The sequence below is a fragment of the Haemaphysalis longicornis genome, unplaced genomic scaffold (genome assembly GCF_048455015.1).
Source record: "Haemaphysalis longicornis isolate Haplotype H1 unplaced genomic scaffold, Haemaphysalis longicornis Haplotype H1 scaffold_31, whole genome shotgun sequence".
Classification (NCBI taxonomy): Eukaryota; Metazoa; Arthropoda; class Arachnida; order Ixodida; family Ixodidae; genus Haemaphysalis; species Haemaphysalis longicornis.
In genome coordinates, this window is record NW_027526340.1 from 2320637 (window position 1) to 2346271 (window position 25635).

The 25635-nt window shown below is 46.3% G+C and overlaps 1 protein-coding gene across 3 annotated transcripts in view; it reads right to left on the reverse strand.

Moving 5' to 3' along the window:
- The window catches only part of LOC144177787 (uncharacterized), a 192837-nt gene that overhangs the window by 131797 nt on the left and 35405 nt on the right, over nt 1-25635 (reverse strand). For all 3 annotated transcript variants that reach the window (XR_013323856.1, XR_013323855.1, XM_077705356.1), the window contains exon 2: nt 4504-4539. Coding sequence is in view for 1 of the 3 variants with exons in the window: in XM_077705356.1 (XP_077561482.1) it covers nt 4504-4539 (36 nt within the window). In the remaining 2 variants the exon portion in view is untranslated. The remainder of the gene's footprint in view (nt 1-4503; nt 4540-25635) is intronic.

Sequence of the window (25635 nt, forward strand, 5' to 3'; positions counted from 1 at the left end):
CTCTAGCTCGAGCTGCTTTGTTTTTCACGCGTGGCCAAATTGTAAATAGAACCATCACCTCACCCCTGCGACGCCGCGGTCCTTGGTCTCTCCTCTTATTTTGCCTTTTTGATGCCGACAATCCAAGGATGAAGGCCCTTTTGAAATTAAGAGATACCTTAACTTTCGCCTATTAAAAGGAGGATGACCCCTTGATGACGACGACGGAGCGTGGGGATGCAAATAGCCACGGTGGCGCTACGCAAAGTCGAGCGACGCGATGGCAGAGGAGACGACGATGCACCCTCACCTCCGACGATTGCCAAGTAAGCCCAGACCCTGTTTTTGTGAACGTTAAGGTGAATGCTATAGCTCATTGCTCTATGGAAGAAGCACCACCCGAACAGAGTGTTGCTCTGTCTATGATCCACTCCACGAACTGAGTATGAAAAGAGAAAACTCGGGTAATCGCGCGAGAACCGTACGGAGACACGAAATATACATTAGACTTCTCCATATTTGTGGTTTGTTGCTTGCTGTGTGTTCACAAGCTTTCTTCACCGACTACAAAAAAAGAGAAGTCGTTTTGTTAAACAAGGAAATTGACCCGTTCGTCGACACTGACTCCTTAAATGATGAATATGCCACCAGCGTTGAATATGAAGATGAAATTATTCATGTCATGTGCTGAACGTATTATAGATTGAAAAAACAAAAATGTGACACCATCGAACGGGGCCGGATCATTCACAAATTTCATTCTTCGACAAGCTTCAGTGAAATTGTCTGAATTGTTCTACGAACCACGTGATTTGAAATCCCTTGAGAAACATTCCATCTATACAGAAAGCTCGCCTCCGTCAAATTTTTATCCCAAGACGAACATGGAAATAAGACCCCATTATTGGCGGCACCTGAACTTCAATCTGAATATTCCCTACTTTCGTATTTATTTATAGGGATTCCCCAGATGACTGTGTGGAAAATATGCTGCTCATCGGGTCGCGCAATATTGGCACAAGTTCCGCATACCGATATGAGCGAAATATTTGTAGAAGACAGTCAAGCGAGGCCAGCCAACAACAAAAAGCGGGATCCAGGCGTTATTGCAAGATATGCAAGGAATTGCAACTGTACGTACCCGGCAGCTCACTCTATCGGATGCAGTACAAGGCAGGTACCATTCAAAGAACAACAAGGCATCTGTCAAAGACAGTGGAATGATGAAAGTACATAGGTTGAGCAAGAAGCGGAAGGCTTGTAAAACTGTTTTCAAGACACGGTAAATAAATCTGAACAACTAACATCCGTGTCCCAAAGCGGCGAAGAGGGCCTACGAATTTCTACCCACTTGTGTCGACTACGCTGATATTCTTTGCGTGGGTTGAGAAGACGGCACCTGCGGCAGTTTTCCCTTCGGACTCCTTCACCGGACCGGACAGAAACGAACTCGTTGTACCTACGGGAACGTACTGATCACGCTTTGTTTGTGGCCATGAAAGACGTTAAAACTTTTCTGCTAGCTATTATCATTGCTCTGGTAAGGTCATCATCATCAGTGCCCGTCATCACGCGTGCGCAGGTCTAGCTCAATCTGGTTTGTTTTACGTGCGTCGCCATAATGTAAATAGAACATCAGAGCCCCCCCCCCCTCCCTCCGTCACTTCGCCGCACTTTGTTTCTCGCCGCATTTTACGGCGCAAACTACACTTTTTCCATAATTCCCGTGGTTACATGCTGTTGCAGTGCCATTTTCCTCTCTAGTATATCTTGTAAGAAAATGAATGTCCTGGTAGGTTCAAGAGGAGCTCGGAAATACTGCGCTGGAGTTCGGAGCCAAGACACGTTTTGAGCACTACCGCCATGACGCCTACTCCCACTGAAAAACACCGCACACTGCGCCCATGTAAAATAAATAATAATTAGTCGACAGAATCCGTTTTGAATAGCTACGGCTGTGTTCACGCTCTCATTGCCTTCAAAAAATACACCTACATCAGCCGCGTACGTGCGTAGTTGCACAGCTCTACAGTGCAAACGAAAATTGCAGTCATTATCATGAATTATTCTCAGACAAAAGTCTCAAATACCACAGAGAGGAGGTGAGGAATCACGGTGTGACAGAGGAAACAACGGGTATACCATCTTTTTCGAGTAAATACAGGGCTTACACAGTTGAGTCTGTTTCGATACTCTGCAAACGATACTACGCATTAAAATGATCTTTTTTTAAAAAATGACTACTTTCGAACGGCGGCACCTACTGGGGTATTTGTGACGACCGTGCGAGGAGGTTCGCAAGGGGCAGGGGGCTGATATTTTATTGCATTCTATATTTGTTCGAAAGTAACTCTCTGTGATGATCTTAAACGAGCAACAAAAAAGAAATTTTAATGCCACAAGAATAAATTGACTGCTACGCGAAAATGTGGTGTCAAGCGCTTGCGTGATTGATCGATTGTCGAACAAGTGGCCTACGGTGCAAGGAAACTAACGGAACCAAAGAGCATTGGGCGAATTTTGGTCAAGAGGTCAGAACTGTGACCCTACGGGATGCGAGTAGAGGAGAATTCCATGTACACCGGAGCCTACTTTGGGCGCTAGCTTGTTTAACATGGACGTAGCGAGTACGTTATAATATTTAACTTCACATTTTGTGTTGGAGGTATGTACCGGCGGATAAAGTAGTAGGTTTAGCATGCTAAATTCACAAGTAATAAAGCACGTTTACGCTAATAGCCCACACTAAGAAAAACAAGAGCGACAAACAAGAAAAAAAATACAGCACAAGAAAGCCAAGCAGATACAAAATGATCATGCAGATCGTAATGAGAGGCACAATCACACTTTTGGAAGCCTACAGGTGTACTTTTAGTGGAAAAGCACATTTAATTCCCGCGCACAACAAATGAACGCAATGGTAACACGATCACGACCATGCTAATGAGAAGACACAATAGCGCCAAGAAATGCGTTTCAGCTGTTTTCAGATGGATTCTAAAGCGTCAACCTCAGGGGCAGCTGTGAAACGTGTTCGCCCACCGAAGCACGACTCAGATGAATATGCAAGGGAACACAAAAATACCGCACTGCGTAGAAAGACACAGAAGCTCGCTGCTGCTCAAACAGAACTGCCACCAGCCGACAAGATTAAACTGCTGTGACAATAGGATTACACGGTAGACATAATTTTTTATTTATTTCTTCAAAAATACCCCTAAAGGCCCGCACTAGAAGGGTATTACATGGGGGCGGGATACATTGAGAACGAATAAAAATAGAGTACTAACAGCACGTTAATAGGCAAACAAATAAATACAAGCGAGTGCGAGGGAAAAAAGAAAAAAGAAAGCAAGAAAGAAGGCAAACAAACACAAAATCTTGAAAGGACTCTTAAACCTATAATACCTCCATAACCTATCTCTATATAATCTCTATAACCTACATATATCTCTATGATACCGGAAAATGTTTTTACAACAGATGATATAATCACGACACACCTATAATTAGGATAGCGGATTCCATGACTCAAAATAAAATGTAATGCTTTTGCATTCCCAATGTTTGGCAAGGTTACGTGTTTCACTTAATTTTAGACCTGCCACAGGATTTGGCTGCGCGCTGCCCAATACATGCATCGCACCTTTCGTTTCCAAGGTGATTGCAGGTTCCGCCGTAGGTGAAAATCGGTTGTAACTTAGCAGACACGTGTCCCCACCTCTTTTGCTTGGACAAAGACAAACACAGAATCCTACCCTCATACTAAGTTTGAGCCTGAAAGAAAAAGCACCTTCGTCAGACAAATTGCTCACGACTTGTTTATTTTATGCGACAAAATTTTTGCAGAGTTTCTCGCTCACGCATTGGCACGTATACGATGCGAACGGGTTCTGGCAGCGCAATGAAAAGCTACCTAGAATTTGGCTGTTGCGCAGTGGTCTCCAATGGAGTCCTCGACGGAGGACCCCGCCTCCCCTTACGATGCTCGTATTAAAGTTTATGCAATGTCTCTATCCCTCTAAAACCCCACGCTATAACCAAATAACGCGGCCCATTAAAGTACCGAAATTAATGAATTGATATGGGAACCAGTGTCATCATTTAATTATTGCTTGGCAGTTCGTACAACTTACTTTGCCGTTAGTGCGCGATATAAAGTACAAATAAGTAAGGCGCCAAAAATTAACGCTGATATGTTCTTCCCGGTTAATACTGCGTTCGCAAATCCACTGCCTGTATCCAGTTATGCCGACAGATTAAGTACGGTTACCTTTCTATTGACCACGACTGGATTCGCTGGTTCCCTCTAACAATACACCGCGAAGAGTTCCGCGGTGCAGTTTCATCGAGTGTTCTTCCGGTCTACATACGAGGTGTGCACTGTTAGAAACACCTAGCATAAACGCTCTTCGTAACGGCCCTTTACATTTGCCGAGCAAGAAAACGTTCAAGAGAATTGTAAGCTTTGTTTGCGTCTACACTGATGACACAGTGACAATAACGAAACAAAAAAAGCATTACTTGATGAGAATAGGAAGGTTTTCTTCTCCGGGAGAGCTGCAAGAAAAAAAAGGCATTCAGTCAATTCTCGTTCAAAATACTTCGCAATGCTTAGTAAATTGCGGCATTATTGGTAACGTGGCGATAGGAAAGCTGCGCTGAAAGGAGTGTTGGTTTAGGTGCAGAAGAGCACAAGAAGTTAGTGGCGCATATTTAGGTTTCTATACACGTTCAAAATAAAACAAGGGGGTAATAAGAAAAAGGATGCAGCTATTACTTCCATTTCTATTTCAGTATTGCCGAATGGAAGAACCACACAGTGGGACATACGCGCGCACCAACTCAGCTGATCAGAACTCACCATTCGTGCCCGGCATGTACACCTGCCCTCGCCCCTTACTTAGTTCGGTTGCAGCAAATTGTAGAGGCCACTGTACAGCCACCTAAATACCCCCAATGTAACGAACATGTTCACGTCTACCAAACCACCATATCCTGCCAGAACACGGCCTTAGCATTCCATTACCCGTGCCAAGTTCATGAGCGCTTGGAGGCCCCACTCGTCAGCTTTAACATGAAGAACATGTGTGAATTGGGAAGCGAGCATGGTGGACTCATGTAACATTTATCACTTTATTAGTGATCAGGCTCGTTGAGCAGACCACAGATTTTAACTTATGAATGGTACTAACCTTAATTCCGGCAGTTACATGCAGACACCCACCGGCCAACTGCCAAAGAACCGCATGACATGCACACTTCTGGCATACACCAGTTTACCAATTAAACGGAGGGCAAGCAATAAAACTAGTTATATTTGTCAACAATAATATCGTCTATTGCCTGTACAAATCTAAATATTGCCTGTGGTTTTGTTTCAAGAAGTGTAAAGCAAACAGTGCGGCGTTCCACTCCGTAGTACCGTGCTGATGGTTAACCAGCGAAGTTGTAACATGCGGCCGGTGTTTACCCGTGTGTTACTCCGTATAGTTCATTGAAGCCTTTTACATTAAACATTGCCTCCCTGTGGTATTTTCTTTCGTCCCGTTCCTTCTCACGACGCCGCTAATCGTAATTTGCCTTCCTCAGCAGTACGTACGAGTCGTAGCCTACCCATCTCGAAGTAAGGTGCGGCCGGTGCCACGTTGACGCCGCTCCGATCAAACCACGGCCAAACCTTTCCCGCGGTTGTCACTTGAGCTGTGCTTCACTCAATAGGTCTCTGCACGCGCGCTCTGCTGCGAGAGAAGTAAATCCAGCTGCACTATATTTCCTTACTTAAAAATATTCAATCGGTTTTTTTTTTCAAGCATGCATATCGGGTAGCGCCAAGTTTTCTGCGTACACAGTACCGCAGGGTTGTCTTTTCTCCTTCTCATTTGAAGCTTGCTTTAAAAGTGAGGTTTTAAATTCAATTCAAGCATTCAATTCTACAACGGTATTTATCGGAAGTTGTGTCACCGTGTTAACCGATTATGGTATCTTTTATTATGACACGTTAGGTTATGACATGGCACTCAGCTATGGCGTCCGTGGTGTCGTTAAAGAGGCCCCGCAGACAAAACACAAGTTTGGTTCACTCGAAAGACTGCCTCGTTAGAATCCAACTGACACCGATTTTAACGCAAACTGCGCTCAAATAAGCTATATAATTAGGAAAAAAGGAAATGAATATGCGACCCCCTAGCTTATTTCCCGCAGCAGAACCTGTGATGCCATATGGCCAGCTGTGCATCTGACGTAACAGGTTCTGGGGTAGGCTGAGGCCGGTAAAAGCCAGCGGAAATTAGGCATGGCTTATAAGAATATCGAACGAGCAATTTGCGCTTAAATTTAGGGCACATTCATTTTATAGCAGGGAGAATTTTGGGCGCAATAATTATATTTATGGATGAACACGTAAACACCGATGCAGTTAGTGCGGCATGTGAGGAGCCCTTAAAGGGACACTGAAGTGAATTTGTCAAGCTCCCGGTTTTGCTTGCACTGTGTAGACTGGCTCAAATTACCACACATTTCATCGTTTATCCGGTTGATAAGTTGTTAATTATTTTATAAAGCGGGAAAGAAGAAATACTACCATGCGCGGTCTGTGGCGGCCGCACCGCACCAACTAAAGCTGTGACGTCGCGAGGAGATGGCACCGTGATTGGACGATGTCCGAGGTTAGCATTAAAACAAGTTTCGGTTTCGGTTCTGTAAAACAACATGTCTGACATCCTACGGCATCGTTGGATGGGCCTTCTCGATATCTCAGTAATCGCCGTACCGCCCTTCTGCCATATTGTCGGCTGTAAAATGCCTCAGATAAGCCTCCCAGGACGGCTTGGAATCGTAGAAATCACTAGCCGAGGCCTACGCAGTGGATGACGCCCTCCGCGTCACCGCTGGCGCTCAAATGCCATGCGCTTTTCCCTCATATTTGGAGCTTGCTTCACTCATGCCTGTATCGTAAAAAGCGTGTTCGCACCAGGCCAAGGGTGTGCTGATTCAGGCCTGTGCCCACAGCCCGCAAGCAGCAGCACGCTAACGAGAACTCGCTAGAGCGTCAGTGGCAGTCTGCGCGCGTTCTGCAAGCTCGCTCGTGAAACAGTGAACGTTACGGCCCAAAAATAGTGAACTCAGTTTAGAAAACATTGGCCGAAAACGAACAAAATCAACTGGCAAAAAAAAAAATCATGCACCCTCGGGGGTTCGAACTTGCGACTTGCAAAACGATAACCTAGCGCCTAAGACTACTCGCCCAAAGACCAGGTCTACCGCAGTCGGATATATGAGGTATATAATGTATAACCAGTTTACACTTTTATTTAGCCTTATCATTTGAAGTACTTTAGGTGTCTATTTGTCGTATAGCGCCCGTGCAGTAAGCGTCCCCCAAACTTCCACAATATCTCACGTCTACCAATTGCATTTCTTGGACGGAAAAGCATTCGCAGATGTGCGGTCGTGCTGCTGACCGCTGTGCTTGTTCACCCAGCGCAAAAAAGTGCTTTCTGCTCCCTAGTTTTGCGCCGTACAGTAAAAGTTTCAGTTGATTTTATTTTCTTAGTACCAATATTCCTTCGTTGACTCTTCCTCCCGCCTTCAAGTGGCCTTAGAGTTTCCTACTAGCGTAATGTCAGCGAAGCGTACCATGTGCCCTTGTGCAGCGCTTGTGTGAGGCGCCCTTGAATCGACGTGGAGCTAGATACAGTGTACAAACTAACAAAGTAAAGAAAGGCAGATTCTTTCATTCACAAACGTGTGGTGGCTTAGTTTCAATTGAGCGAGCCAATTGCGACGACCCGTCGGCGGCCGGCGGTCTAAACGCTGTGCCGACTGACTCGATCGGAAGGTCGGCGAACCGTGCAGTAGCGCAGCCAATTGCCAGCTCGTCTCCTCGTGACGTCACACGAAAACGCCACAAAAAATGGGCGAGGGTGCAGAGAGGAGGACAGCATTTTCGAATTGCTTTTTCTACTCAATAAATTCGCGTAAACGCGCACAGAGTGGTCGAAACATGGCCTATGGACTCCGGACTACTATTTGCGCTAGTAATCCCACGATGTTTACAAATCAGTTCAGTGTCCCTTTAACGGGCTGGTACACTGTTTCCCGTTTGGATGGGTCCACACAGAGTTGAGAGGAAAAGAGAGACAGACACGAACGGGTATCAACAGATAACAGTTAAATGCAATCAATAAGGGTTGAAACGGCGCCAGCACAGATCTCGAGGACGGGGTAGCGTCGGCGCTCGTCCGGCTCCTGAAGGTAGAAGCGTGTCAGGCGGTGGCTGGTTCCGTGCCGTGGAGGCGAGATCCTTCGCACTCGCGCCGAGGTGCGCGGAAGGCGCACGGTCACCACTTGATTGGGGGCTCGAGCTCTCATTCCGGGGAACGCGTATTCCGCTGGGATATGGAGGTGATCTCGGAGTGCAGCTGTGGTCCCGCTGGTCCGTGTTGGTGGAAGGTGCAGGACGCGGCGTTCTTCCCCGTCTCGTTTTCGGTCCCGAATGCAGGAGCACGCTATCGGATTTCTCCTACGGCGGCTTCCTCCGGCAGAATCGCTTGGCGTCGGGTGGAGAAGGAAACCCCTGGGGCTTGTTTCGGCGCCTTCTTATACAGTCTGCGGGTTGCGTGGAGAGACGGGGTGACGCGTTGGTGGATAAACGAGGTCCGGTCGGTTATTGTTCGTTCCCCGCGCGTACTGGATGCCTCCACTAGCGTTGCAATGCTTCAAGGTCGGCTTGGGCTCGTCTCCGCGAAGGACGGCATTGTATGCACGTGCAATGGTACGAACGGTGGCACCGGTGGGAACGACCGAACGTCACACCCGCCTATCTCAAGAGAAGACTTTTGCTCCTGCAAAAGTCTTGATACCCAAGAGTTTAGGCACATGGCGTTGTTGTCCAAGCTGGAAGTGCACGGCGCTACACACCCTCGACACATATCGCCTGTTCACCAAGCACAGTAGGGTCCATCGGTGACACATTGTGGACAGTGGGGATGCGTGGGCACCGTTTAAAACTGACCAAACGCCATTAGCCTTTTGTTACCTTAGATGCATGATGCAAGCAAATTTCTACATTCATGTTTACAAGAACAAGCTATATACACTGACATTCACAATTTTCTCACTCAGATACGCAGGAGAAACGCTGGTTAGCGATGATACGCACGGCCCCCCTGCTTCGTACGGCATAACTGTGCGTCGGCTGGGGGAGGCTGTTCGCCGCTAAGTTTTGGGAATGTTGAATTACCTCCTTGAGCACGGCTCCAGGTAAAGCGTCCGCGAACGGGCTCGTAGCTGGGCTCCCGCGTTCCGGGAACGAAGGACGGCGTCTGTCTGCCAAACCACTCCCCCTAGGAAGTGCTGAATTGCCCTCTACTTAACCCAAAGCAATTTTCAGTTTGTTGACATTTACAATTTTTTCGTCATTCATCCGAATCCCCCTAATTCGGTACGTGACACTAGACAGCTTTTCGATTATCAGGAACGGGCTAAGGATGCGATAGCGGATTGCATTAAAAATCGTCATCTGCACCCCTTACGAGAGCGGCAATCGTATATCCACGGCAGTGTCAAGGCCAACACATCTGTTGGCAGACCTGTAGGCAGACCGTCCGGCTGCTCCTGCAGCGCACGTCTGTCCACCCACTGTCTCCAACGTCGCACGTCGTTCTCTAGCCGCGGCAGCAATTTGCACTCGCAGCTACTGGATCACGTCCACGGTCGCTTTTTATATAGCGGCTGACGAGATCAGTACGTAGGTGCATTAGCAGAAACTGCCGCGACGCGGAATCGACAGTGCGACGACATCAATGCTCGGTGATATCCGCCCGACCGTCGCGTGGGCAGCTTTGTTTATACCAAATCCAGCCTTTCGGGGCGTCCGCTGAAACCGGAACTACGACTGGCCTCATTAAAGACGTCTTTAATTAAGCAACCGTCGCGCGCTGAAGCAAATGAGGTTTCTACATGTGATAAATAGGTCATAGGCTACTTATCGTAACAAAAGAAAGCAAGATGCAAACTTTTGTGCCAGTTACCCTTTAATGCGCAGAATTCTTCGCCTAGTACCCTCTTCCCCCCAGCCAGGATGTTGTAACGCGCCTTATTTCCACAAAAAAGCGTAATGGGAGGAAGTAGTAAATTTATTCATTGGAATATGCATAAATAAAGGTAATTCATTGAACGGCATTTAAAAAGGAAATAAATAATACAACTGATAGGGAAAGAAATTGACGCTAATGAACTTTAGAAATCAGAATAATGCATCTTACACATCGTCAAGAAACACAGAATGAATTAACAAAGCCCACAATAGAAGGTTGTAAATACCATTATAAAAATAGCGACAATGAGCGAACCGTGTAACGCACTGCCTTAGCAGAAAAATGCGTTGTGGGAGGAAGCAACATATCCCATTGTTGTAATTTCGTAAATTAAGATAGCTCGTGAGCGGATACTTAAAAAATAAAAATTCCAACATTACAAAACAAAAAATTACAAGAAATATGCCGAAATTCAGACAGTTGTCTACTAACGCCGAGCATTCTTATGCCGCTTGTCTGGAGTATGAGTTCTTTACAGGCAATACAGTTTATTTTATTCTTTCGACGTTTCCTTTTGTTTCATTTCAACAATGACGTAAATTTATACCAGTATAGCGACAAAATGCCTTTACACTGCTAATAATTTTTTATTACCGATTATGCAAGTTGTACTGCAGGGTAGGTCCATTTAAAGTATCTTCATATGTGTTTGCAACGTTTCTTTGCTGAATATTTTAATTAGTGTCCCATTTTTTTGGAGATTGTGAGATGTATAATTTTGGTTTTGTTAGACCATTTTTATGAAATTTTCATTTTTTCTGTTTCTCTTAATTTTTTGTTTTTCACAATTTTGTTCGAACAATTACAGTCGATCCCGCATACATCGAGCCCAAATATATCGAATTATGGCAAATATCGAACAGTCCAAACATCCCCATGAAAATCTATGCAGAAGTCTAGCGCGCTCGTGCGTCTGTATTGTTCACCCACCGTCACATCTTGTATACCGAACGTCGAGCCGCAAGTGCCCCTGCAAATACGCTTCTCCTGACCTGACGTTGTTGTGGCGATGCTGATGACTTCTCACGGAGCGTCGATTGGGTGGTTTCTCAACTTAATCGCGCTGCTCGATGCGGTTGCGCCTTCCACCCCAAAACAGCCACTTGGATATTCTTCTGGTTTTGAATAGGGTTACAGTGAAGATGTTTCACAAGTCCCCTCCCTCCCCCTCTAGGAGTGTAAGGAACAACCAGGAATTGATTTAATCACTTATTGATGCTGCTATCCTCAACAAGGTATAGGTTCGGGAGAGTTGGTAAATGGTACTTGAACGTTCAATGCGCAAATTACACGAATACGAAGAAAGAAGACCAGACAATGCGCAATGTATCGTCTTCTTTGAATTTTGCATTGACTCGCCTTCTTTTTTCGTCTTCGTGTAGTTTGCGCATTGAAGGTTCACGTATGCTATCCCCAACTCTAGAGGCTGCTGCAGGATTGGAGGATCCACAAAAAATTGGCGCGCACCTGTTGGACATTTCCTAAAAGCAAAAACAAGGAACGAGGTGAAAAAAAAATTATACAAGCCAAACAGACAACCCGAATAAATACGTAGCAGTTAAAGGGATAAAAACAATTATGCCTTACATATAGGAACACATATAGAAAGTCTATGACAGCTGCATCTTACCGGTACTCACCTACGGGGCAGGCTCACGTGGAGGCTCACTAAAAGAGTTCAACTTAAATTGAGGACGACTCAGCGCGCAATTGAACGGAAGGTGATAAGTGTAACATTAAGGGACAAGAAGAGAGCGGAGTGGGTCAGGGAACAAACGCGTGTTAAGGACATCTTCGTAGAAATTAAGAAGAAGAAATGGACTTGGGCAGGGATTGTAATGCAAAGGCAAGATAACCGTTGGTCATTAAGGGTAACTGAGTGGATCGCTAGAGAAGGCAAGTGTGGCAGGGGGCGGCAGAAAGTTAGATGGACAGATGAGGTAAAGAAGTTTGCGGGGATAAATTGGTCGCAGTTAGCACAGGACCGGGATAATTGGGGATTAATGGGAGAGGGCTTTTCCCTGCAGTGGGCGGAAATAGGCTGGTGATGATGATGATGATAGGAACACAAGAAAATTTTAGCAACAGTGAGTACAAAAGACACATCTAGAAGGAGTATTTAACAAAACGTAAGACAATATTGAAGTAAAATTACTAAGTAATGAGCTAACTACAATGTCAGTAGGAAGACGTTTCTGTTCTCTTATCACACCTGAAAAATAAGAGTATTTAAATTAGGGTGTCGAACCGGAACCCAACCGAACCGGAACTGAACCGGTATTTTTGACGGAACTGTAACCGAACCCGAACCGTTATTTTTTGAACACGCTGAACCCGAACCGGAACTGAACCGAAGAAAGAAATAACGGTTACCGATTCCTGTCGAAGCGGTTCGACCCTCAGTTGTTGATATCGCACAGTCAATGAAATTCAGCCATTTTTTTTCTTTCACGTACCATTAACTTCGTACCCACTGGCGCACTTTCCCGTCCAGACAATTGAACACTATCACGGTCTATGTAACAACAGGGGAAATGAATGAGCGCCAATATAGCAATGGTCTGTTGCTGCTGGAAGCGCGAGCGTAGTGCAAGCTGAGCAAATGAAATGTCACTCTCGGCAGCTTGCAGGGGATATGAAATGACTTTGCCCTTCCCTTTCTGCGGCTTTATTGGAGCAATCGGGCTGCAGGAGTGCTCCACTGCGCAGCAGCGAAAGGCCACACCCGATGTGTGCAAACGTTTTGAATTTCATGCTTTGTTGAAAAGGTCCGACACCTGTAAATTGTTAATACTTGGCAAGTGTGACCGCAGGAGCTGCTCAGTAGCTAAGCCATTTGCTGCTGACCACAAGTGGTCTCCATCACCCTTCCCCACGAACGACCTTTTTTCTGAAATAGATGGAACGTCCGTGTACCGAGATTTTGATCCACGTTTGGTATCACCAACTTGTTAAAATAAGTCTGCTGGCCTGCAACATAAGGTGCGCCTCGGAGCAGAGATATAGCATGGGACATCGAATGTGCAAGTTTTTTTTACAAATTGTGTTTATACGGAAAACAACAAAAAAGAAAAGGGGAATCATGTTGTTTTAAAATATTATGCCAAAAGTAACTAAAACCGAGAGAAGAAACATTTAATAGAGCAAACGGTGGTATTTGAGCCGTCGCTCGGTGGGGTGGGTTCACCTCAGTCCAGGTACCCTTGGGTCTTGGCTGCAGCCCTGGCACGGGTGACCAGAACGATCTGGTCAGCATGACGGGAGCTGGTTGGCGGGCCCTCCCATTGCTCTGGGGAAGCTCTGGAATTGGGGGTGAGCGATGGGGTGTTTTGACAGGCCCACACCATGTGGTAGGTAGTATTAACAGAGGGGCAGAATTGACCGGTGATGGTGTCTTGGGTAGGGGAGATGGCGTGCAGGATGGGTGCGTTGTAATAGGTGTTTGTTTGTAATCGACGCCAGATGACTGCTTCCTCCTTGGTTAGTTGAGGGTGAGGTTGAGGCAAAGTGAGGCGAAGGTTGCGATAATGGTGCAGGATGTCGTGGTAGCGTGATGGAACAGCGGGAGGAGGAGGAGGCTGGACCGTGAGTTCTGTTCCTGAGGGAAATGCCCGGTGTGGAAGGGCGCGGGCAGCGGCGTGAGCCGCCTCATTTCCCTCGAGGGATTAGTGGCCAGGGGTCCAGACGATGTAAAGCTCAGGGAGGGGATTGATCGATGCGACTATGCGTAATGCGGAAAGTGAGATGAGCCCACGTTGAATGTTACGGCAGGCTTGCTGGGAATCTATTATTGTAAGGTATTCGGTGCCAGTTGTAGCGGCGATGGCTATGGCGATTTCTTGGGCAGTGGTGGTTGATGTCCAGACAGTTGTGAGGGAGGTGAGAAGTGTGCCTTCTGAGTTTACAACGGCCGGAGCGTGAGCCTGGCGTGTGGGGTAGAGGGCGGCGTCGGTGTAGCGAGTATCGGGGTGAAAGTGGAATTGTGATCACAGATGCTTAACCCGAGAGAGCCTTCTACCTTACGTTGAATTATGGGTGCATATTGTTAGGAATTTTGGATACAGTAATGTGGGACCGGATTGAAGATTGAATGCGTTGAAGGGCTTGTGAAGCAGGTGGGGTCGGCTATCCGAGGACCTGGAGGACGTGTCGGCCGGTAGTGGTAAGGAGGAGTCTGGTGAGTTGGCTGTTGCGTTGAGCTTCCGGGAGATTGTCGGGGGTGTTGTGGATTCCGAGTTAGAAGAAACGACAGGTAGAGGTTTGAGCGGGGAGGCCAAGGCCAATTTTGAAAGCTGTATGTGTTAGTATGTCGACTTTCCCCGTTCTTTTGGGTTTAAGGGAGATGTATGGGGTGGAATATGTGATGCGACTAGTTAAAAGTGCTTGAATTAGTCGTATTGTATCGCCTTCTTTGAGGCCCTGACGTTGGCTTGTGATGCGTTCGATGAGATGGGTAAGTTGGGTAACAGTGGCTTGAATCTGGGCAAGAACTGCCGCGCCAGAGCCATCTTGATGGAACGGGACTCCGAGTATACGAAGGGTGTGTACTGTAGGAATGGTGTAGAACCGGTTGTTGGAGCAGGATGAAGTGTAGGAACTGGAGATCGCCCACGAGTTTGTGAGCGGAGGATGACGAGTGCTTATTTGCTGGGGGCACACGTGAGGCCTCGAGGGCAGAGAAAAGCGAGAATGGTGTCGATGGCTTGTTGTAGGGTATCTTGTTGTGTGCCAGGAGATCCGGTGGTCGTCCAAAGAGTTAAATCATCAGCGTATAGGGCATGGTGGAGACCAGGAATGGTTTGAAGGAGAGGTTGGAGCTTGAGGAGAGCCATGTTGAAGAGGAGGGGTGATATAACTGATCCTTGTGGGGTTCCTTTGGGAGGAGTGCGAAATGTGTCAGATATAAGTGGTCCAATGCCAAGGGTGGCAGTTCGGTCGGTAAGAAAGGCCCGCGCATAGTTGTATGTACACGCACCGCACTGGGTTTCTCTAAGTCCTTCTAAGATGGCCTGATGTGTGACGTTGTCAAAAGCGCCCTTTACGTCAAGGGCTAAGACGGCACTGGGATGAATTTTGCTGAGGTGATCGATGACTTGCTCTTTGATCTGTAGGAGAACATCTTGAGTTGAGAGGTGTGAGCGGAAACCAAACATGGTGTGAGGGAATAGGTCATTGTCTTCAAGGTGAGTAGTGAGGCGGATGTGAACCATGCATTCAAAGAGTTTGCCGAGACAGGAGGTGGGGGAGATGGGGCGAAGGTTGTAGAGCTGGATTGGCTGATTGGTCTTAGGAATTAGTGATATATCTACATGCCGCCATTGCGGGGGGAGGGTGCCGTTTGTCCAGTGGTTCTTGAAGAAATCTAGTAGAGTGGTTAGAGGGGCATTGCCCAAGTTACGGAAGGTTTTGTTAGTTATACGGTCGTGGCCGGGAGTGGTATTTTTAGTGAGACAAGACATAGCTTGGTCGAGTTCTTGCAGCGTAAAGGGAGCGTCAAGGGCAGGATTCGGAGTGCCGGTGTAATCAGCGCGGCAGAAAGGAGAGGTAATGTTGTCGGTACCAAAAATGGTGGTCTTAAGCTCTTTCAGTAGCTGATCATTCGAATGGGGATAGTTGTGAAGACGACGGCGGACGTGATTGTGGGTGGCAGCTTTGGCAGGTTTCGAGCCAAGAAGACTACAGAGGAGATGCCACGTGCGTTTACTGCTGAGTGTTCCTTGGAGCTGGTCGCAGAAGGTAGCCCAGTTTTGTTTGTGAAGGGTGTGAGTGTAGATAGCGGCTTCTTGACTCAGGGCAGCAATTCAACGTGTCAGGGATCTATTGTATTTATGCCTCCGCCAGCGACGAAAGAGGAGGCGCCCCGGTGAGCCTCCCATAGATGGAGAAGATCGGAGTCAACTGAGGGATTCTCCACAGTCAGAGGAGTTGTCTTGGAATGCTTCTTCACAGCCGGGATTAATTATGAAGTCCATTCTTCTAGGTTGGTGATATTGTCTGGGACGGGTTCAGGATCTTTACGAAAGGATTCCCAGTCGGTCAGTGTGGCTTGACCGATTCGAGGTTTGAGTATGAGGCGTGGTATAGTGATACGGATAATGTGATGATCGCTGTCCAATGTGTCTTCAAGACACTGCCATTCCAGGTTGGAAATATTGTGTGAAAAGTTGAGGTCGGGGTTTGTATCTCGTGATACACTGTTGCCCAGCCGTGTAGGGGGGTAAGGTCGTTGCAAAGAGTGAGAACGTGCTGCTGAGTGGCGTTGAGTAAGGTTGCCCCGTTTTTGGTTGTGTGATGATAGTCCCATGCGGGGTGCGGAGTGTTGAAAGCACCAAAAATAATGAGAGGAGTGGTGCGAGAGGTGCGAATTGTGTTGTGGATGAGGTGTTCGATGGTGGTGAGGGAGTGCATTGGAGGGCTGTAGATGTTGAGAATGAACAGGCTTGTGTTCTTTGCGTGGGAGGGCAGAATTTCCAGAAAGGTATGAGCGATGGGCGAGGCACTATTGTGTAGTTGGACGGCGAGAGTCTTGGATACGAGCATGGAGGTGCGGTGACTTGGATCTTGAGTGTATGCTTCGTAGCCTCTGAGTTTTGGTGAAGGGGTGTCCGATTCTTGTAGGACCAAAATGCCAGGTTGGTGTTGCTGAGTATAATGGCCGAGATGAAAGCGTTTGCTGAGGAAAGAGCGGAAATTCCATTGGAAGATTGTAACAGTGGAGGCGTTAGTAATCTAGAAGAGGGGTTATAGAGGCAAGTTGCTCGTCGCTTCTCTGATCGATTTTAGGCTTTTTGGAGTGGGAGTGCTCTAGGGCTGTAATTCGGTATGTGATGGTTTCTCCGAGCTGGACGATTGATTTGGTAGTTGTGGCTAGTGCTTAGTTTCCTTCTACAAGAGCTACTTGTATTTTCCTATCTATGAGCGCCGAAATCTCTTCAGCAGTGATGATGGGTGGGGGAGGAGGAGCTGACAGGGAAGATGATGGCGCACATTGTTCAACCTGAACATCATCTTCGTGCTGGCAAACGCGGTCGCTAATGCGAGTGCGTGATTCTTGTTCAAGGGCTTCTATGCGTCGTAGGAGCATCGCGTTTTGATTGCGTAGTTCTGTGAGGAGGCCATCGATGGCGGACGAAGATGAGGTGGGAGGTGTGGTGTGTCTGTGGACGGTAGTGTGGGTACGAGTGCTTGATGGCGTGGGTGGAAGGTGAGGAAAATGCTGAGCAGTGGGAGCGCTACGAACGGCCGGTAACCAGCTCACCGGTTGGGTAGTTCGAGTCTGATTTGTTGTGTCCGGAAGCTTGCTATTGTAGGTCGAGACTGGTGGCTTCATTGGATGTTTCCGCTTGACTATGAATAAAAAAGGCACCAACACGTAGATATTGCTCTACACTTTTCTTCGCCCTGCTTTCACAACCAAACGTGTCATCAATGCGAAGGAAGTGAGTTCCGTAGTCAGTTTTTGAGGACAATACAGTGGACAAGATCCGTTTTTTTACAGATACAAATAACAACAGATACATCAGAGAAAACTGCTAAGGTGCGCACTTAATCCCTTGGCAAGAATCTGCAGCCCTCGACCTTGTCTTGGAAGCAGAAAAAGTAATAAAGCAGATGACACGTGCAGAAAGGCAGGTCGGTACCTCACACTGTCTCAATCGCCCATCGAACATATTCTCTGCTTGTTCTGCAGTTTGGTCTCTTTCAGATCTGATTTTTTTCGAAGGTGTACTTGTACTGACTGCCCAACTCGCTACATTACTTCTACTGCCACTCGTTCCGGAGGGGAGTACTGCTGTTGACGAATTAAAGAGCGTCTACCCAAAAAAGTCCCATCTCATGCTACGCGCGTCAAATTTCCCTTTCATTTTGTGACAGAATAATCTGCTATAAGATTCCGTAGTGTAGCACACGGAACGATGACCGGGGGTCAGGCGGTACGATGACATACTGATTGTAATGCACACATCCGGTATACCTATCGCTGAAGGAATTGCAGTGGTCAGAGAAATAATGCAGTGACTGAGCGTTAACTAAAATATACTTTTAACAAAAGTGTGCCGACCGATTTGATAAGGTGACAGCTAACAAATTATTCAGGGTGACCAAATATTCTAATTGATTGGTAATATTTATGTTCTTGTTATAGGATTTTTGTTTTTTTTACAAATATAAAAAAATGTGCGCCATTGGTATTAAACACTGATATTTCTACGCGCCACTAAGCAGGCCTAAGTAAGGCTTAAACGTTATCGTGATGGGCGATTCTAAAGCGACGATTGCTATTTCAACACAAAAGGAAAGGGCAGAAAATATATCTAAACGTCATATCTGTTGGAGGTGGCGTTATGAATATTCGCTAGGACAACATAAAGTCTGGGCGAGAAAGTAGGTGGTAAACCGTCGCCACTTCCTCTGTTTTTTCTAATATCTCGTAATTGTTTAAAGCATGTTTCGCGCCACTGCCCTTGGGGGACAGCAGCCTTTTTAATTTTAGTTTGTATTTTGATTTGACTCGTTTTGAACTACTAAATGTTTTTTTTCTCATTTAAGTTATAATTCAACTCATCGAACCAGTTCACGAACCGGTTCGGTACGAGATTTTGTCGAACCGGAACTGAACCGGAACGAAATGATTTTGCCTGAACCAGAACCGTAAACAAAACGGTATTTTTTTCCGCTCGGCACACTAGTTTAAATGAGTCATTGTGGAATCTGTACTCTATATGATGTTTATCATGTTTTGTTCTTGTGTTCCTGGTAATAGATGGAGAGAGAGAGAAAAATAACTTTTCTTTGTCCAGTTTGTGGAGGAGAGCTAGACCTGCACCCTAGGCGTCGGCCAGGAGCCCTTGGGTCCTAGCAGCGTCTTCGGCTAACTGGATGGCCCAGACTTGATTCGCCGGGTCTGAGCTGATCAGTACAGTCTCCCACTGCTCATCACTGCTAATTTTGCGGCTCTGAGGAGTCGCCTGAGGACATGCCCATAATATATGTGCAAGATCGGCCTGTTGCTTGCATCTCCGACATTTGTCTGAAAACTGTCCAGGATAACAATGACTATACGCGACGGGGTTTGGGTATGAGTTCGTCTGAGGAAGACACCAAACCACAGATTGCCTTTTACTGAGGGATGGATGAGTGGTGGGGTAGCGGGCTTGATCAAACCGGTAATGAATAGTCAGCTCCCTGTAAGACACAAGCCTGCCTCTGCCCGTCCAGCGAAGCCAGTGAGCGTCTGGGTCAGAAGTGTGGACGCCAGCTCGCTCGGTAAAGCCTTGAGTCGCATAGTGCGCACACTCGTTTCCGGCCAGGCCCGAGCCGGTGCCCATATCAAGTACATCTTCCCGTTCCACTCGTCATGGGATCGGGATTTTAGGATTTGGGGTGTCTCGGGTGAAAATTTCTTAAACGGTGTTTTTGGGTCCTGATTTAGCCCGAACAAAACTTTTGGCGCGTACTCCTATTGTATGCAGCTCAGCTCTTCTGAGTAATTCGTGGAGGAGCCGTAAAGTTGATACTTTTATACATGAAACGAATTCCCTTCCGCTGGGCGTTTTCTAGTTTAGCAATAAGGTTTTTTGTATGAACGAACCAGAAGATTATAGTAAATTTACTATATTCAAGGATCCCTCGTACAAGGAATTTGTGAGGAAGTAAGTTCGTATCCGGTGAGGTCATACAAATTGACCTCTTAAAGGAATATAGCGAAATATGGGCTTTGTTGGTTACAATTGCGACTTGTTTATCCCATTTTTTGTCATCAGATATAATTATGCCGAGGTATTTCTATTGCTGAACACTTTATAATTGTTGCTACTGAATCTCATAGGGAAATATTAGTGGTTATTTTTTTTTACTCACTCTCATAGTCTTTGTGCAGGTGCGCCAAAAGACGCGGGTTCGAAACGAGCCCGCGGAGGGCGTTTGTATGATGGAGGTGAAAAGGCGGAATGCCCGTGTGTTCGAGATTTCGGCTCACGTTAAAGATCTCCAAGTGGTCAAAATGAATCTGGAGCTCTCCACTACGGCGCGCCTCATCGTCTGTGCAGCGTCGGCGCGATGTATGTCATAATGAATCACTGCCATGGTAACGGTATTTTTTGTCTGTTAAGAGGCATTTGCCGTTCTTGGAACCACCATGTTATTTTGAAGAGGTCCTGGTTAAGTGCGATGTGGTCGTATTTGTTGTTAATTAATTTATAAATAATACAATCACCCTCGAACATGCGTATTGCAATGTTAATATCGTTAGCAATATCACCGAAATAGAAGAGAAACACAATTGATGCTAGGACCGTGCCTTGAGAAACTATGGGGTAACTTCTAAGATGTCTGATGATTTATTGGCCTAATGAATAAACTGTCGATGGTATGATAGGTATAAAGCAAGCCATTTAAAACCATTCCAACCCCCCCCCCCCCAAAAAAAAAATCAGTAATTTTTAAAGAAGCTTAGGACGGGATACGCAATCAAACGCTTTCGATAAGTCAAGAAATATATAATGTCTGTTTGTCTGCGGTTAATTAAAGTGAAAGCTAGATCGTGCAAAGTTTCTGTGATTTGAGTTACAATGGATACTCCTTTTCGAAGCCCTACTCCTTTTCGAAGCCCTGCTGATTCGGGTAATTACACCATGATCTTCAGATCAAGCAATTATATGCTTGACCATAATGTGCTTTACATTTGTCAAGCTGTGCACGTTAACGAAATGGGTGGGTCGTTTGAGGAATGAGAGCTATTAGCAAACTTGGGTACCCATGTAACTTTCGCTATTTTTCAATCCGTAAGGAATATGCCCAAATATAGCGGTACTTTGTAAATTAAAAACAAATACTTAGAAACCCACTCAGCCTATACCTTAACAAAATCATTCGGTATATTGTAGGGCCAGATGATCAAGTATTAAAGAAAGTATTCCGGTTCAGTTAAGAGGATTTCAGCTATCTGACGTTTGTAGCTCGAAGTTGTCTTATCTTTGGTCGGTTTCTGTCATCTACGGCGAATAGCGACGGGAAAATTTATTTAACTCGTTAGCTTTGTTTAAGACTTCCATGGGGATATTTTATTCTCATAATTTTTCGTAGAAGAAAGGCCGTGCCAGAACTTCTGAGGGTTGTACATTTTAAGGTTGTTTTACTGTTACATTACTGTATTTGATCTTCGCTTTCCTGATCAGAGATTTTAAGGTAACGAAAATGTCCTGTATTTTTGGCACAGGGCAAGACAAAACACATTTATTTTTAAACTTTCTCAGTCGACAGATTTTACGCTTTGAATGGGTGATGTGTCGTGCGATCCAATGGATATTTTTTCTGATTCAGTTTAGTTTTTTTTTTTCAGAGAAACGTTGATGGGCAGCGTTCCATAGCACTTTTAAAGAAGCCCCAAAGGTCATCCATTTATACGAAAAGGGCCAGAAAATAGCTGGTGGAAGTGGAAAAGCTAACGCTATCGAATCTATAATACCTCCGTCGTCTGCGCTCGCCGAATCGTACACCCAAGCTATCTATTTTTATGTGCAGAATGGCTCATTCAAAACTCGAGAACGTTTGGTTACGTTGTGGTCTGATATACAATCAAAATAAAGTTTGGTGAAGTTATCGCTTTCGAACGTTAAATCGGGAATGTTCTGTGAGTGGGGCGTGACACGTGTTGTATTAGTAATTACTTGTTTTAGGTTGTCAATTAAACGACGTATCTAACAAAGCCTGTGCAATGGAATTATCTGACGCCTCCCAAATTGTGGCCGCCCATGTTATTCCAGATTTAAGTAACGAGTAAGCATGATTTATTCGATGGGTGAAAATGGTGCTGCATATATTCTGACACTTTATGAAGACCGTCAATGCCCGAATTGGGTGGTCTGTGCATAGCGACATCAAACTGGGGAATCAGTAAGCTTTATTCGGCGGTGCCCTGCTCAGAGTTTAAGGATTTCGGGCGTCAGCTGATATGCGCCTGTTATGGCAGTATGTATAGGGCGTGTGTGAGTACGGACTGCAACGTAGAAATCAAGTTCCAGGCATTATTGAAAACTGCAGCGTAGAAATCAGGTTCCCGGCAGTTAGTGAAAAAACTCGTTCGTCAGAGAGGCCTTTGTCTCAGGGAACAATTCTGACTTGGCAACGGAGTGTTTGTATCTTTTTTGTGTGCAGGCCAATCAAAATTGCGGAATGGTCACTTGGCCAAGCGTGTTGGCCGGGATTCCAGAAGTGGGTTCCCAGGACAAGCCACCACGTAAAGTCCGGATCATGAGACCGAGTGGAAGGCATGGTAGGAATGGTGAAGTTGCTCAGTAAGAAAGCGTTCATGTTCCCGGAATGGTCGTGGACCTGTACGCCTCTTTTGGAGTCTTGCTCTTGACCCGATAGTCACTGTTGGGCGTTTAAGTTTCGTCCTACGAGTATGGGACTGCCTGGACACGTTGCCCTAAGGTGGTGGCGCCCATCCAGTTTAAGACGTGCTCTACATGGCCTCCCACAAAAGGATACTAGAAGAAGGGGCGTTTTAGCGGGCCGGATTAAAACTGTGACCCCCTCTTGCTGTTGATTACACAACTTCTCTAGATCGATTGATGTTTGAGGAACATCACTGGCAATGTATATTGTCGTTTTTGCAGGTGCATCAGCAGTGCGATTACCCAGAATGGACGGAGTTTGGTAACCAATGAAGTGAGGGAGGGGGCATATTTTGTTTGACTGCTGTAAAAGTAGCGCCCACATATGAAGTTTACCTGAGCTAATTTTTTGTTTTTAGTTCTCCCAATTTGTCGGAAAGGCCAGTGCAGTTTTATTGCGGGATGAGAGGTAGCTGGCTCGAAAAGTATTCATCCATTGCATAAGCTAGCTTGCATAAGTTGGGAGAGCTTGAAAGAGTTTCAAAACTGTGGAGACTACTAGAACACGGGGGATTGTCTCACATCCGTAACGCCAAGTTTTGCGAACCTTCCAGAAAATTGCCACCCGACGCAATTCTACGCTCGTGCGATGCAAAAAATATCGCGGCGGCTAGAAAGACAGACACTCCCTCCACCTCATCCTAGCCTCTCTAAGGAGCAGCAGACAGTCTTTCGCCTCATTCAGTCTGAATCCTCCCCCCCCCCCCCCAACAATGCTACGCCTCATGTTCCCGGAGCAATACTCGGCTGAATGCAAATTTTGTAAAAAACCAGGATCACTCCGCCACATAATTGGGCAGTGCGACTTCAGCTCAGAAAATCCACCCCTCCTCCATCCCCCACCCCCTCTTTTAGAGAGCAATGGTAGATTTTGATGTCCAGTTCCTCCCTGGCAACCCAGCTAGCGCTGGTCAACCGGGCGCAGGCGGCCATGACATCATATGGGCTCCAGTGAATAAGGAACCACTCCGTTTTTAAACGCTCAATAAATGTATTGTCTCTCTCTCTCTCTCTCTCTCTCTCTCTCTCTCTCTCTCCATCGCGGCACAAGCGCAACGCTACTAGATGCAGTTGTCGTGTCACCGGTGCCACGACTGGTGCGCTGGTCTTGGCTCTGGCACGAGTTTCGAAGCCATGGCGAGGAGTGGCAACCTGGCTGACCCGTCAGCTAGCATTCTCTTGGCTCTCAGCATCAGCTCTGAAGGCTTTGCGGACAGAGTGGCGCTGAGTTTCTTTCCTAACCAATAACAACCCCGGCCGCCCTCCGTCAGCTGAGGTACAGGATGTCTCTGGCGTAACCGAACCATTTACGATGGCCGACCCCATCACGGGCATATATATCAATATATGCCCCAACACGGGCATCAATAACATGGAGGGGGGGGCCTCGGACGCACTGCTCCATTCGTTGAATGATGCGTGGACGAAAGGTGTCATTCCACCCGAGTGGAAACACTCCGTGGTAGGGCCTATCCCCAAACCGGGAAAACCACCTACGGGTACTAGTGCACCAAGACCCCTTTCTGTGACACCTACTATATGCAAGATATTGGGGCGAATAGTGGCCACATGATTATCCTGGTGGCTTGAGCACAACTGGAAATACAACTTCGAAAGCAGGACTTCCGTCAGGCCTTGAAGTACGCGTAAACAATCTGGCACCCTCACACGGCAGCATTGACTGATATGCTGGAATCAGTTCAAAATAAAGCAGCCAGGTTTATCTGCTCTTGTCACTCTCGCTATCGAAGCATATCATTAATGAATTATAATTTGAACCTTCCTTAACTTCCCACGCGCAAAAAGTTCGCTTTTCCTTTTTTTACTCTTTGTTTAATACTGACATATCTTTTTCCCGAAGCTTCATTCACCCTGCTCCTCACGTGTGTGCTCGTAGGGATTACGCACATAAGATTAAGCTTATATTTTCCCTCACTAAGAATTACCAGTTTTCACCTTTTTCTTTGTGTATAAGTGAATGGAATGCCCTACTCTAAAACATCGTCTCCTTCACTGATCCATCACGTTTTAAATCTGCTTTGTTATTTCATCTAGATGCCAGTTATGATTTGTAGCCACTCTTTTCATGTCAAACTTATTATGCGCGTTGACAATGTGTGCTCGGTTCTCTTCAAGTCATTTACATGTAGTTGCTGACTCACCATTTCGTTGCTGACCCACACTCACCAGCAACATGTTGTTGCTGACTCACCCTCAGCAAATGTAGAGTTGACACTGTAGTACCAGGTTTTTGTGTCCCCCCTTATGTAATTCCCTCTTGGCATTGCATAAGAGATGATAATGAGCAACCCACCGCCAATGCTTTGTGAAAGCCAATGTGTGAAGCTATATTTTCTTCAATGCGTGTTGGTGACGGGACAGTTGTCACCAGTGGGACAGTTAGAGCTGTGCTTTAAAAGCAGATGGTTGTGGTTACCTTACAGAATGAGCATCTACTGGACTGAAGGTTATTATTGATAGTGCACCTGACTTCTACCTGACATCACTGTGTGCTGCGAGTATCTTTAAGCATCCCCATTCAGAGAAGATCAGCTGAAAAACCTTTTTTATTATTATTAGACAGTGATTGGGGTCTCCACCACCAGTCGGTTTCACAATTTCTGATGACTGTCAGTTTACTGACATTCTGCAACCTTTAAAAACGACCCAGAGCAGGAAGCCATGCCCCGAACAGAGTCAAAGCACTGCTGAGGGCAAATGAGCAGTGTGAAATGACGAGTAAATTCTGTTCAGACGAACTATACGACCTCCTTGACCACACAAAATGTCAGTGAAGTCAGTGATGTAGTTCAGTCCCGTGTCTAGCGGTGGCCATGCATTGTATGCAGAAGAAATGAGCAACCTTGTTTTGCTCTAGTATGCTACACGCTATTTGGCAAAAATATCGTCGCCAAGAATTGCTTAGCACAGTATGCAGGATAATTTTGTGCAAACAAATCACGCGTCTCCACGAAGTAAATCCCGCTGAGTGGGCGAAGCACTGGGAATCGCTCTTACCGTAAATCACCCGAGAGAGTGCTTACTGCTATTAAAAGGATTTCTAATCCAATCCAGTTCTATCCAACCCAACCCAATGATATTCGCGCAGGCGCAGCACGGCCCTCCAGGAGCACTCTCTCTCTCTCTCCCTCTCTGCA